Source organism: Eubalaena glacialis, chromosome 6 (genome assembly GCF_028564815.1).
Source record: "Eubalaena glacialis isolate mEubGla1 chromosome 6, mEubGla1.1.hap2.+ XY, whole genome shotgun sequence".
In the NCBI taxonomy this organism is placed as follows: domain Eukaryota; kingdom Metazoa; phylum Chordata; class Mammalia; order Artiodactyla; family Balaenidae; genus Eubalaena; species Eubalaena glacialis.
The window spans coordinates 131,813,508-131,829,320 of NC_083721.1; the positions used below are offsets into that span (position 1 = coordinate 131,813,508).

At 33.7% G+C, this 15,813-nt stretch overlaps 1 protein-coding gene across 3 annotated transcripts in view; it reads left to right on the forward strand.

The window, feature by feature from the left end:
* STAG1 (STAG1 cohesin complex component) overlaps nucleotides 1–15,813 on the forward strand; it is a 430,559-nt gene that overhangs the window by 266,611 nt on the left and 148,135 nt on the right. For all 3 annotated transcript variants that reach the window (XM_061194629.1, XM_061194628.1, XM_061194630.1), the window contains one exon: nucleotides 15,281–15,432. In XM_061194629.1, coding sequence (XP_061050612.1) covers nucleotides 15,281–15,432 — 152 coding nt within the window. The remainder of the gene's footprint in view (nucleotides 1–15,280; nucleotides 15,433–15,813) is intronic.

Below are 15,813 nucleotides of genomic sequence, written 5' to 3' on the forward strand. Positions count from 1 at the left end.
TCTTGAAAAATACAGTTTTTCTCCAAAATTCACATGAATGGTTTGTATTCTCTAAGTAAAATGTGTGCCTATTTTGATAACTGGCATTTGATAGTCTTGAGAATGAAAACTGAAATTTTCTGGCGAATGTTACCAAATCTCTTTCTGAACATGTGTTTTCCTGCATTTTTATTTTATAACCAAATAAATTTTAGGAGTCCACCAGGCCATGTTCTTTGGTAAACCTGAATAATAGTTGAAATTCCAAATTCATAGTATTTTTTCTACTTAATTACATTGCTTCATAGTTCATTGTTATTATACATAAATGTGTAAATTTTGTTTATATATATGTATTTTTAAACAATTCCATCCAATTGTAATAGGTAATTGTGACCTAGCTGGCATTCTTTCTATTCCTAGTGCTGTAATAACCTAAATGTAATGTCTCTAAAATCAGTTCAGGTAGGTAGGCTGAGTCCTGAAGAACTGACAGGTTATAGTTTTCACTTTTGCTTTTATTTTCGAATTATCTAGACAAATTCTGAGTCAAGTATGTTCTTTTTCCCCTTGCTTTTCCGTAACAAGGTAATTTTGTTAATTTAGCCATCGTTCTCAATTCCTCAACGATTTTAACTGTGCTTACCTAAAATGACTAAATGATTGTTCTTTTTCTCCTGTAATACAGAGAGAGAGAGTGTGTGTGTGTGTATGTACATACACATATATTTAAATACTCCCAAATTACATCCTTTTTAATAGCAATAACTCTGGCTATATTCATCTTACACATTACCATGACAAAAATGAGATTTAATTTAATTAATTGCATTTCATCTTGAATTTAAATTTAAATTTCTCATTTATCTAATTTATTGAATGCATTGATTCTTAAACTTTAGCATGCATCAGAATCACCTCCAGGCCTTACTGAAACAGATTGCGTGGCCTTGCCCCCGAGTTTAACCGGTTTCTAGCTGATGCTGACACTGATACTTTGGGGACTACACATTGCAAACCCTGGATTTAAAATTTTATCATTTTCTGGTTTAACCTGTTGCCTAAAGCCAATGTGATAATTTTATATAGAGTCATCCATATTTTTTTCCACTCCTTTTTCCTTCCTTACTCAATGTGGTTAATCCATATTATTAGTGTCCAGTATTCCCTTAGTTGCAGTTCTATATGAAGTAAATATGACACACAGTTATTCTTTTGAGGGTGTCCTTTTTCTCACTGGGAAAAGAGGAAGATCTTTTACTTAATTTTATCTTTTTTAAAAAGGTAAAATCACACAATTTATTGTTGAAAAAATTTTCTATATAGAACAAACATCAAACACATTTTATTCTGTGTTTTGAGAGTATCCTCTTCCTCATTATTAGGAATAAAAAGAGATCTTGTACCCAGTTGTAACTTTTTGAAAAGGTACTGTAAATATACTATTTATTACTTAAAAGTTATCTGATACTATATAATTTTTCTTTCTAATTTCATCACTTTTAGAATCTTCTGCCCTTTATGTTTGCTTTTTTCTTTTCTTTATATTTTCTATTTACTTTTCATCTTTTATCTATGTACAGTAATTCCTGTTTAGCTGGTTTTCAGATGCATAGTAAATGCAGTGATTTGAAATAAACAAAACTTAAACATAAGATAGAAGTTACTTCTGAATAGCCAAAATTACTACCATAAACAGTTATTATCTAGTTTCCCAATGCCAAGAGAGAAAGAGAAGCAAGTGTTAGATTGGAGGGCAAGTGTTAGATTCTGTCCTGCTGACAGAATTGTGAAACGGTAATTTATAACAAAAAAGAAGACAAAAAAAAATTTACTTACAGATATCAAGATACAGAGCAATCTGGGGCTTCTCTGTAGGGGCCAGCTACCTCTCTTTAATCCAGAAACCTGTGTGCATTTTATATAAAAGACTAAATATATGCCACATACTCTACTTACGAACACAAGAGAAGGAATAGTATATTATAGAAATATACAGAATATTTTGAGTTTTAAAACGTTTCAATTTCCTGAAAAATGCAGTTTAATTCATTTGCATTTGTCCTTCACTGCCATGTAAATGAAATATTACTGTATTTTACCGACTTTATGATGGTCCATTTCAGCTCTTCTTTCCATTGGCCCATTTTCAGTGACTTTTATTATTATCTTGTTTTTCATATATTTATCCCTTTGGTAATCTATACATGCTAATTTTACGTATGCTTAAACATATTTTAATTATGGCTTTCCTCCTATTTCTTTTGAGTTGAGTTGCTCCCTCCTCCTTCCAGTGCCTTTCTGTCTTTCTTTTCTCACAATTTACCTGTGATCATGATAGCTTTTAAAACTGCCTGATAAATGCCATTTGGTTTTCTCCTAAGCTTTTTTTATATCATCTAGCCTATTTGTATTTGTTAATTACTTTTCAAAATCAGAAATCAAGAAAAATAGAAAGAGATCAACGTTATGTTTATACTTACTTTTTAAAAGCTAACCTATTTTTCAACTTATTCTCAAATTTATTTCAAAATATTACTGTAATTTCTCTGTGTACATTAATGATCATGTCTTCCAAAGCTCAGTTGCATAAAAAGTGAGACATCAGTCACCTACCCTTCAACAAAGCAGAGATCTTGCTGAGAACTTAATTCCAGGCTGGATAATAATTATCCATCTTTTCAAGGATTATTTTCTTTTCATCTTTGCCCTCTTCTCTGGTACCACCTCCCTTTTTTTCTTTTATGGTATGTGTATGAGGGGTAGATTAAAAGTTAATCATTTTTATTCACTTTGCAGGACGAGTCTTGGGGACTAGATAAAATGGGCAGGAACATTTAATCCTCTGCTTCAAAGACTATGTGCATGGACAGTTACAAGGCAGTTATGGCCAGATATGATTATCGGCTTTGGAATAAAATGCTCCTTGACATTGCTTATATCTTAGCTAAGAAGAGAGACAATCAGGTTAGTTGTTTTGTAGGGTACAGACAAGACAAGTTTTAGAGCTTCATAAATCATCAGAGTGGTCTTATCAATAGTACTTTTAATCTGTTTTCTAAATACCCCATTTTCTTGTTATTAGTTAATAATATGTCCCAATTGTCAGTGTTTATGCATTGCATTTAATTGTATACTTTTGCCACATTTTTACTAAAATTTTTCATCATTTTGTAGTTCTTCAGGTTTGTTTATTCTCCAGGTAGAAGTAGTCTCATTTATCCAGTAAACTGCTTTCTCCCTTCTTTTTGGAATTCTTTTTACCATTAAATTGAAACAGACTGTTAGCAATTACATTTTGTATTATATTTTCCTTATTTTTTTCTCTTCTTTTAATTGGAATTGTAAAGCATACTCTCCTATATGTCTGACTCATCTTAATAAAGAAGCTTTACACTGTAGTAAAGTTTTCATTACTGATTAATCTTCAGAATTAAGTGCCTTTGTTGCTTTTCTAAATAGCTATCTCAGACATATTAGAACATAGTTTGTGGATTTAATTTATATAAGTAGTATTTTGTCATTATTATTTTGGTGGATTTATAATCTGAGGCTGGCCATATTTTCTTTCCCCAGTTTCATGGAATTTTCATGAAAAAATATTTTCCTCCTCCAGCTCAAAAACAAGTAGGATTCCCTTTGTTTTACCACTGTGTTGTTTGGTATTATAAAGATAATTCTACTCTCGAAGGATCTATTTTTAGATTTATAGTTATATTATACTTAGCCATTTGTTTTTAAAATGTATGCCAATACTTTAGAAGTTGGTGACTTCAAATTTTTGTTAGATGGCGAGATGAGTAATGTTGGTTTACCTTTTTTATTTTTTGCTATTTTCTCACCTGCATAATTTTCTATGTTACAAATAGATTGATACTGGCTACCTCTCACTTCTAAAGTGAAAATGCTAATTTGAACAAAGGGGGATTAAGACTACAAAATTTTATTAATAATAGCATGGTGATTGATTCTGTTCTATTTTTTTCTGAAGTGAATTATGAAAAAATTAGAAAATGTGGTTAAGATCATCATATGACAGTCAGGTGGCCTCATTATGCTGGGAGGCTGGTCTTTACCACTAGTTAACAATAATAGGTCACTCTCAGATTCTTGGGGAAGTAAACATTTCTTTGTATCTCATTGTTGAACATTATTATATTGGTAAATGGTTGATTTTATATTGACATATGATTTGTTGTCGATTAACATTTTTTTACCAAGTCAGCATCTCTGGACTTTTACTCTGAGAAAAGATAAGCTGTAAGAAATTTCTTTGTTCTCCCATCACAGACTGAAAATTATCTTGCCTCAGTAAATTGATGTCTTTTCTTTGGCTTTCGGTTGCTGAAACCATATAATATAGGGTTCATAGAATGGGTTCTGGACCAGACTGTCTGAATACATATCCCTTTCTGCCTTTTACTAATTGGGTAATTTGGACAAGTCCTTTTGGCCTCACTTTCTTCATATGCAAAGTGGGAAAGATAATGATAGCTACCTCATTAAAAGAAATTAAGAAAGCTTGAACCTAGTGCCTGACATTTAGTAAACTGCTGCTGTTATTCTGTAATGACAGTGAGAGCCAGTAGTGTGTGCAGTGTTTCCCTTCACTCGTGTTTTTTTTTCTCAGAATTTATTGAACACCTCCTATTTTCGTAGTAGAAGACATTGCAAATGGGGAAATCAGAACAGACAAGTAAATAAACAGATCTTTCAGAAACTGCTATTAAGAAAACTAACAGCATGCACTTTCATTTTTACTTATCTTTTGGCTCTCACATGCCAAATTCTATTTATTAAATTCAGTAGGTATTTTATAACTCTTAACCAGACTGAATATTTCTGGTTGCTATGGTTAGAACCTCACAATTTTAGGTCAATCTGGCATCATCAAAGAGCAGACTATAATCTCTCTTCCTTAATTTCTTTATATTTTATTTTCCTTTTATTCATTAAAGAGATATTTACTTTCTCGTTGCTTTGTATTTTCACCAGTGCATTTTTTTTTTAACTTTAATACCTTTGTGTTTCTCGTTGCTCCTCTAGATATAACACTGTTTTTTCACCTTTCTAGAATTTGTATGTAGTAGACTTTTGGTGTTCTCATGAGATTAATGCCCAATAATTGACCAAATTTGTGAGTGCCACTATATCATATAACTGTACACATAAAATACAGTAAACTTTTTAAATGTAATTACTCTTTCAAATGTAAATATAGGTATCTAGAGTAATGTTTTACGTTTTCTAGTTACAGAAGTATCATTTTCTTAGATTTATCTCCTTTCTATCATCAGGTATGAAAATTAGTTTTCTTTTGGGGACTAGTTTTTGTAAAGAAATTATGATTTTTAAAATCATTTTATAATCATGTCTTTTATGTATCAACTTGGTGACCTTGGACAAGTTACTTAACTTTGGTGCCTCACTTTCCTCATCTGTATAGTATTGCTACTAATAGTCCCATTTTATAGGAGTGTTGTGAGGCTTAAATGAAATAATTTGTGTTAAATGTTTCACATATACAAGTTATTCAGTAAGTGTCTGATGTTATAACTGTGATAGAATGACAGAGCTTGCTTGGTTTGGCTCTAAAGAGGACAGAGAAATTGAGAAAATTTCTTGTAGATTTTTCATTAATACTTCCATGTTGTATGTTTAAACATTTTCTGTACATATAAAATTACATATACAACTTACAAAGAATTCAGAAAAGGAGAAAAGTACAAAAATAAAAATTAGCCATAATCATACCATTTCTTAATTTTGTCATGACATGTTGGTGTTTCCTTTTATGTGAGGATTTTTTACTTTATTTTTAAACAAATAATAGAATGTTATAATCAATTTTGTGGGGTGCATTTTCTGTACTTTTAATTTTTTATGATTATGTTTGATAAGGCTGTGTTGTTTTCTAAAATCTATATGTCCTTTAAGTTATTTAACTTTTCTGCCATTATTTGGATCCTTTGTCTTTTGTTGAATCCCCTATCTTTGGCTTGCCCTTTTTTTTTTTTTTTTAAATTTATTCTCTCCTTTTTGGATAGCATGTTTTTTGATAGCTTCTTGAGAAAAAGAGTATTGGAAAAGTATATATTTGAGATTTTACATGCCTGAAAAATTATTATATTCTTACATTTAATTGAACCAATGTAGAACTTATTGAAAATTTTCTTCAGAATTTTTCCTCTTGTTTCCAGTATTGCTGTTGAGAAGTCCAATCCTGTTTCAAAGTTCTGATTCTGATCCTGTTTCTTGTCTTCGGAAGCTTTATGTTCTTTTTGTTCCTGATTTTCTGAAATATCATGGTGATATACCCTAATGTGTGTATATAATTTCCCATTCATTATGCTGGGCACTCTTTATAGAATACATATTACTTGGATGTTAATCTGTTGAATCAATCCTGAGTTTCTTGTTATTTCTCTTTTAGCTTCCATTCCTTAGTCTTTTTGTTCACTTTTCTTGTATTTCTTCAACTTTATTGAGCTTAATTTTCATTATCATTTTAAATGTTCTAAGAGTTATTTTGCATTCTCCAAGTCTTTTTTTTTTTAACATTGTTTCATGGATGTAACATTTTCTTTTATCTCTCTTTGACAACGTTAATTATTACTCTGAAGTTTTTTTTGACACTCTACTCTGACGTCTTTTCCAATTCTCTGCTTTTATCAGTGTCTTTCATGTTGGAAACATTCCTTAAGTATCTGTTCATTGGCTTTCTAGTCATTGCTGACAATGAGACACTGAAGAGCTGATTGCCAGAAAGGGTGGGGGTGGGGGGTGGCATGGGTGTGTGTGTGTGTGTTGTGTTTGACAGGGAGGGGCAATGGCTCTGGCCTCTTTGGTGAGCATCACTGTAGGGTGGTCCTGTGGCCACATACCGTTTTCACTGTGGACCCTAAACTCTTGGTATTGATAATTATTTTTCCCTGGGGAAGTTTAGCTTCTTTGCAGAAGGATCTTTCAATCTCCTGAAGTCTGTTTACTGTCCACCATTTGGGAGTTATACAGGGTGAAGGAGCATCCAGGGCACTCTGCACTTCACCTATATCCCTCCTCTGTGTCTGATGAGTCCAAATCTCTGGTTTATATTCTTCAGGGAATAAACTTTCTGGACTTCCAAGATGAGTGTATGTTGGGGGAATTGCCTGACTGCCTAGGTTCGAGTGGAAATTTAATTACTTACTATACAAACTTTGAAATAATGCTCCTATTTTCAGACCTTATTTCACTGCATCTTCTGTAGACACCAATACTTCTCCAATTCCTTAATGCTTTTGGGTTCTACAGAGCAAAATTGTTTTTCTTTTTGTATTTCTTTAGATATAGTTGTCAAGCTTTTTCAACCATTTGGTTTGATTTGCATGCTTCATCCATCTGCTTTCCATATACATATATTGATACATTGTGGTTTGGGGGTGCAGGTAATTTTCTGGATTTATTGAAGATGAAAATTGTTTCCTCGTTATTTTGGTTGGGTTTTTAAGAGACAGGGATTGATTAAATGTTTATTATTTGGAAAGTGGAAGTTTGTTGTAAGCCTTTTTGTTTTTTTAAATAAGTTTTTTAAAACTAAAGAAGGAACATAATTGCAATGGAATACTACTCAGCCATAAAAAATAATGAAGTAATGCCATTTGCAGCAACATGGGTAGACCTAGAGATTATCATACTAAGTGAAGTAAGTCAGGAAGACAAAGGCCATATGATATCACTTATATGTGGAATCTAAAATATGATACAAATGAACTTATTTACAAAACAGAAGTAGACTCAGACATAGAAAACAAACTTATGGTTACCAAAGGGGAAAGGGGGTGGGGGGGATAAATTAAGAGTTTGGGATTTGCAGATACCAACTACTATATATAAAACAGATAACAGTGTTGAACTGTATAGCACAGGGAAATATATTCAATGTCCTGTAATAAACCATTATGAAAAAAATACGTATATATGTATAACTGAATCACTTTGCTGTACACCAGAAACTCACACAACATTGTAAGTCAACTATACTTCAATTTAAAAAAAAAAAAAAAAGAAGGAATATAATCATACCTCTCTTTAAAATTTAGTTTTGTCCCATTATCATATATATTTCCAGGGTTTATAGTAATAGTTTTCAAAAGTATAGTAGGTATCACTAAATATAAAGGCAGCTTTTTAGTTTTCATTTTTATGTTGAAGAACACATAAATGCAAATTGTTGAATAGTAAATAAAAGGGCCAGTGTCCATAATCTTAATTTTAACCATCCCATTTGCCAATAATCTCTTTTGTTCCAGTTTTTGTTTTATATGTTCCCAGCTCCAACATTGTTTTTCTTCTATTGGGGCTTTAAATTCTTTGATACTCTGTTTTTTAGTGTTCTTGATGTCCTCACTGCCTCCACTTTCCTAGCTTAGATTCTGTTATCCAGATTTATTATAATCATGTCCTTCTCATGAAGGACCCTCAACATCCTTGCCCTCCATTATACCCCCTAAGAAAACCTCATATTACTACCTGTTCCATACCTACACAAGTGGAGCTGAAAGTGGCTATAGAACAACACATAGTTATAATGGCTGGGCATTTTACATTTTTCTCTCAAGTGGACCTTTAGTGCTGCCTAGCAATCCTTTTACAGTATTCTATGCCATGGATATTCCTACTTTCTTATAAGATTATTTCACACCTTCTCCTCAAACCTGTAGCATCTGCTATCCTCTTTTCTTCACAATTAGCTGATTATCTTGCTAGCTTTATAGAGACAGAAGAGAATCCTTCAGTGATTAAAGCTACTTATCTAGGTGCACCAGTACACATATACTCTGCTTTTTCTCTTATTACAGTGCTATCTATCTAAGGTTAGTCCTTGCCCTTGTGCAGTGGATCCAATTCCTGTTCACCGCCTCAAGAACTTTACTCTTCAGGGTGTTTTTTCTCTTTGTCCTGCTTCAATTCCCCCATTCCCTTTATCATTATATTAATATGCTATAACAGCCTTTATCTTTTAGAAACACTCTGTATCAGTTAGGGCTCTTCAGAAACACAGAACCATCAGGAGATATACTTAGTTACTTGCTTTCTTATTTGCATACATACATACACACACAAAGATATATATATTTGGGGAGAGGAAGATTTATTTTAGTAAATGGCTCACACAGTTTGGGAGCTGGCAATTTTAAAATCTGTAGGGCGGGCCAGCAGGCTAGAAACTTAGGCAGGAGTTGTACAGTCTTGAGGCAGAAATTGCTTTTCTAGGAAACCTCGGTTTTTGCTCTTAAGGCATTCAGCTGATTGGATGAGGCCACCACATTATTGAAGGTAGTCTCCTTTACTTACAGATGTTAATCTTATCTACAAAATACCTTCACAGTAACACCTGGATTAGTGCTTGATTAAATAACTGGATACCTTAGCCTAGCCAAGTTGACACATAAGACTGACGATCACACCCTCCCTTGTTTCCACATGCTCCTTAGCTACAGTCCTATTTTTCTCCTTTTCTTTATAGCAAATCTCAAAGAATTATTTCTATTTACTGTCTCTACTCACTCTCTTCTTATTCTCTTTAAACCCACTCCAGTCAGGTTTCTATCTACCTGTTCACTGCCTTTGCTCTTATTGAGGTCAGCAGTTACCTTCTTAGTGTCAGAAAGCACTGGGCAGCTCCGCTGTCATCTTTCTCTCTTGAAAGACATAACTACTTCTTCCTTCTTGAAGCACTGTTTTGGTGGATTGTAGAAAGCTAAACTGTAAATACTGAGTTATCTCAGACTCAATCTAAAGATCTTTTTATCTTTTCTATCTTTATTCACTCCTCAGTGAATAAAGTGAAAACCAATCCCATGTTTTTATTATTTCTATTAAAAAATAATGGTGGTGAAATCACAGCAAGATCTTTTTGACCCACCTCCTAGAGTAATGGAAATAAAAAGAAAAATAAACAAATGGAGCCTAATGAAACTTGAAAGCTTTTGCACAGCAAAGGAAACTATAAACAAAACGAAAAGACAACCCTCAGAATGGGAGAAAATATTTGCAAACGAATGAACAGACAAAGGATTAATCTCCAAAATATATAAACAGCTCATGCAGCTCAGTATTAAAAAACAGACAACCTGGGACTTCCCTGGTGGCGCAGTGTTTAAGAATCCACCTGCCAATGCAGGGAACACAGGTTCAAGCCCTGGTCCGGGAAGATCCCACGTGCCTTTGAGCAACTAAGCCCGTGTGCCACAACTACTGAGCCTGCGAGCCACAACTACTGAGCCCGCGTGCCACAACTACTGAAGCCTGCACGCCTAGAGCCCGTGCTCCGCAACAAGAGAAGCCACTGCAATAAGAAGCCCATGTGCCACAACTAGAGAAAGCCTGCGTGCAACAAGGAAGACCCAACACTGCCAAAAAAAAAAAAAACAAGAAAAACAACCCAATCAAAAAATGGGCTGAAGACCTAAATAGACATCTCTCCAAAGAAGACATACACATGGCCAAGAGGCACATGAAAAGCTGCTCAACATCACTAATTATTAGAGAAATGCAAATCAAAACTACAATGAGGTATCACCTCACACCAGTTAGAATGGGCATCATCAGAAAATCTATAAACAACAAATGCTGGAGAGGGTGTGGAGAAAAGGGAACCCTCTTGCACTGTTGGTGGGAATGTAAATTGATACAGCCACTATGGAGAAGAGTATGGAGGTTCCTTAAAAACCTAAAAATAGAATTACCATATGACCTAGCAATCCCACTGCTGGGCATATACCCAGAGAAAACCATAATTCAGAAAGACACATGCACCCCAGTGTTCATTGCAGCACTATTTACAATAGCCAGGTCATGGAAGTAACCTAAATGCCCATCAACAGACGAATGGATAAAGAAGTTGTGGTACATATATACAATGGAATATTGCTCAGCCATAAAAAGGAACGAAATTGGGTCATTTGTAGAGACGTGGATGGACCTAGAGACTGTCATATAGAGTGAAGTAAGTCAGAAAGAGCAAAACAAATATCGTATATTAACGCATATATGTGGAATCTAGAAAAATGGTACAGTTGAACCGGTTTGCAAGGCAGAAATAGAGACACAGATGTAGAGAACAAACAAATGGACACCAAGGGGGGAAAGTTGGGGGGCAGTGGGATGAATTGGGAGATTGGGATTGACATATATACACTAATATGTATAAAATAGATAACTAATAAGAACCTGCTGTATAAAAAATAAATAAATAAAATAAATTAAAAAAAATAATGATGGTGAGAGAGTAATGCTGTCATACGATTTAAAATTCCAGATTTAAAAATGTTATATGGTGAAATGTCAGTGTTCTACCCATGGCTCTCAGCCATCAAATTCCCTTCCCTGAATGCAACCAAAGTTGCCTGTTTCTTATATATCTTTCCAAAGATTTTATGAATATGATAGCACATACATATTCAGTGAGAGGCAGTATGGTGTAGTGGTTAAAAAGTTAAGACTATGGAGCATGACAGCTGTAATCAAATTCTATTTCTGCCAGTTACTGGCAGTGTAATTGCCAAGTCTCTTAGCCAATCTGTACCTCAGTTTTCTCTTATGTATAAAAGAAATAATTATAGTACTTAACTTGATAGAGTTGTGAGGTATAAATGAATAAGTGTGTGTAAAGAGCTTAGAAGAGTGACTGGCACATAATAATAAATAATGCATTCCTTCTTCATGCATAAATGATATTATAATATACACAGTGACAGGCATCTTGCCTTTTTTTCCCACCAAGAAGTATATTGGCAGACTTTTCTTTACAGCATATAAATCATGCCTCATTTTTTTCTAGTGGCTGAATAGTCATCCATTGAATCGATATGCTATCCAGTTTAATGGCTCTAAAAACCAATATTTTTATGATGATGTATATCTATTAACCATCTCCGCTTAGAAAACTAATAAGCACAAGACGTTCTAATTACCCTTGCCTTTCCTATTTCTCTCATTTCGTATATTATCATATTCTTTTAGCTCTACCTTGAAAATATATTTCAGATCTAACTTTCTCTCCACCTACTGCTACCACTTCAATCCAAGCTAGCATTGCTTTACTGAGTTGCTCAAGGCCAAAAACTTGAGAATCATTATTGTAAACTTTTGGCAAAATATGTTCAGTTCTCTTTCAGTGTTCTTCTATTTGGTCTCCCTTCTTCCACTTTTACTCTTCTATAGTCTGTTCACATAGCATTTAAAAATATAAATCAGACTATTTCTCACCCACACCAAAATTTCCAGTGGGTCTTATCTCATTTAGATTTAATTCTTGAGTCCTAACTAGATTCTAGTAAAACTCTTACAACCTGGCCTTTTGATTTCCTCCTCAACCTTGTCTCCTGCTTCTGCCTATTTCTGTGCTTCAGCCACACTAAGTACCTTGCTCTTTTATGAGTCCCCTCTCATAACAGTTTACCTCATAACCTTTGCACTTTTTATTCCCTCTCCTTGGGACACTTTCTGTCGTATAATCATGCTCATTGCCTCATGCATGCTTAAATATGAGCTCTTCAGAGAGGCCTAGCCACCCCTTTTGCTCTCTGTACTTTTTACCATACTTTACTTTTTTTAACCATATTTTTTTTTCTTTAACTGATATATTTTTTCATTTGTATATTATCTGTTGATATATTATTTTCTCCTCACTAGAAGATAAAAATCATGGAAGCAGATACTCTGTCTCATTCACTTTTGTGCTTCTAGTACGCAAAACAATGCTCGGTACTTATGGATTGGTAAATGAATGGGGAAGCACTAATTAAGTGTTTTTTGAACTCTCTGTGGTGAAAGACTAGTTTTTTAATTATGATCTTAGTGTCATTTTATTACTAGATTCAGTAGACATAAGATTATTCTGTCAGATTGTTATAAAAATTTCTAAAAACTTACTTTCAAATTTATACTTTTAATGAACTGGTAACAAGCCATTTGTGGTCAGCACATATTTGCAGAACACATTCTTAGTAGCACAGCAGTAGAACAAGTTTGCCATTCTGTAGCCAACAGTTAAAATGTGAAGGCTAAATTAAGTATTCTCCTTGGTAGACAAAGAGAAGGCACTTCAAAGCCCACATCACAGAAACCAGGCTGAATTACTGGATTTATAAAATTTATAAAATTCTGTTAGTAATACCAGTAAAACTTAGTTAGTGCTCACTCTATGCAGGAATGAGTCTTTTTTTCAGTGGACTCAATAATCCCTATCACAGTCCCCATGTTGTATCTATATCGTTAAGTTAGAAGTCTCTCCTCAATAGCTGTTTATTTGCTTATATGTTAGTATGTAAAGTGAAAATTTCAGTGAAGTTTAAATTTTACAGGTTCATAAACATCTCAGTAAATACTGCTCTATCATATCTAATATGTTTCTGAAAATGTATTGATCATTTTGCATTTTTTTTGTTTTAGTATGTTGATATATTTTGTTGTTTATATATACCTAGGATGGGAGGAGGGTCATTACACAATGAGATTACACAATGGGATCTGGGTTTCCAAGGAGATATATAGCTGAAGACAAAAAACGATTAAGTTCAAGAAAATTTGTATTTCAGCTTCTGCTGGTGAATTCCAGCCAGGGTTGGTGTTAATTTTAATGCTTTCCAACTCCTTGATCTTCAAGTCATTTTATTTTAGAGATCTAGAAGTATAAACTGAATTAAGGTCCATTTGGGTATGACTTTGTATGCTTAGGACAAGCTCTGTTAAACTGTTATCTGTTATCCCTGACTTGGGCAATTTGAATACACCAGATCCCTTCTGCCTTTGAGCTAGTCTCCTTTTTTATACAGATTAATTTTAGAAGTACTTTTAACCTTCAGAGGTATTCCACTGACAATGTGTAAAATGCTGTAAAATCACTAGCCTATATTTTGAAACACAAGAAGATTTCTCAATTTATTATATCTAGATGCTGTATCTCAGGAAAAGGGAAACATTTTCATTTAAATGATTTCTAACTACTCACTAACTTAAATACATTTTGTTTTTAGGATTTTTGTCTTATATTTTGGTTTGAGGGCAGTAGCAATTGCTAGTAACATGGATTTGACCAAAATGTAGATAGAGTTTCTGAATAACAAATTGTGTGTGTGTGTATGTGTAGATAGATAAATATAGTTACACTATTATGTATACATGTTTATATGTGTAATTAAAGGGAAATTTTAGAAGTTTTAAAAGAAATGCATGGTCATCTTTAATTATGTATATGTTTGCAGATGTTTAGATTGGTTCTTCCAAAACACTCATTAATAACTGAACATTCGTATTTGCAGATAAATAAACTAAATGAAAAAAAAGGGAGATGATTTTACCATCACAAACTTTTATTCCTTTACCAGAATTCCCTACACTCTTATCATCTCAATGATGAAAATAAATATGAATAGACAAAAGGTTAAGGTCTGTGTCATACCTGTTCCTCAGAGGACTTGAAAGAGAAGTTTGATAATATTTAATTAGATTTACAAATACAAGTGAGTGTTTACAAATACATTAACACTGTGACTAGGGAAACAGATCAGAAATTCACAGAATATATTTTTAACAAATTTAATGACTTTGGTAGGTTCAGTCTATTTTTCAGGGATTAGAGGTTATGCCATTCATTGAGGTGAGGAACACAGGGAAAGGACCATGTTTGGGAGTAAAAGTCATGAATTGATTGTAAGCAAATAAGACACCTTTGACACATCTAAGTAAAGGTATTAAGGAAGCAATTGTATACACAGAATTGGTGGCCAGAAGAAAGGTCTAGAAGGTTTGGTTAGTATGCTCTTACTTAGGTTGTGTATGTTTGAAGGTGAGGGAAAGGGGTTGTTGAAGAGACGACGTAAATCCTTCCTGCTGATAATTAGGATGGGTCCGTTTTGGGTTTTTTGGAGTTTTTTTTTTTTTTTTGGCTGCACCGAGCAGCTTTTGGGATCTTAGTTCCCCGACCTGGGATTGAACCCAGGGCCATGGCAGTGAAAGCACCAAGTCTTAATCACTGGACCACCAGGGAACTCCCAGGATGAGTCTGTTTTTCAGTGGGAATGTTAATGAGCCAAGCTTATAGGGACACTGAGGCAGAGAAAATTGTCACAGACTAAAATGGTGACTTTATTTCTATAAAATAATTTTTCGTCTTTCTTATTTAAATTATGCCTAGATTGTAAAACATAGAAGTTGAGTCGTTTCCTTCCATCATCCATTTCTGTTATAAATTTGTAATCTTATGGATGAAATTCTGATTCACAGGTGAATACTATAATCTTACTTTATTTCATAGCCATGAAGCTCATGACTGCTCTGGTGAATGTTGCCTTAAACCTCAGTATTCATCAGGATAATACACAGAGACAATATGAGGCTGAGAGAAATAAAATGATTGGGAAGAGAGCCAACGAAAGGTTGGAGTTACTACTTCAAAAACGCAAAGAGGTAAGGTTCACAGTAACTGTGATTCTTATGTTCTGTAAATGTGTAGTAAATATATCATATGTGTTTTTATTCTCTCTAAAGAGGTTTCTGTGTATTTTTAAAAGTTATTTTTTAAAGTTAGATTATTTGATCTCAAGGTTTTCAAATGAAACTGGAATTTGCTTCCAGCCAGTGGTTGATTATTTGAGTGCTGTCTGAGGGCAGAAGAGAAACACAGAACAACCCTACTTTAGAAAGAAGGTGGTCTGGGAATTAGATAACTCAAAAAGATTATCAAGCTATGGGCCCAGAAAGCACAGTAAATACTAACATCAGAACTAGGGGCCAGCAAAGATGCATTGCAGGAGAAAGCCAAAGACTATGTATTAGTAGATGTATGAG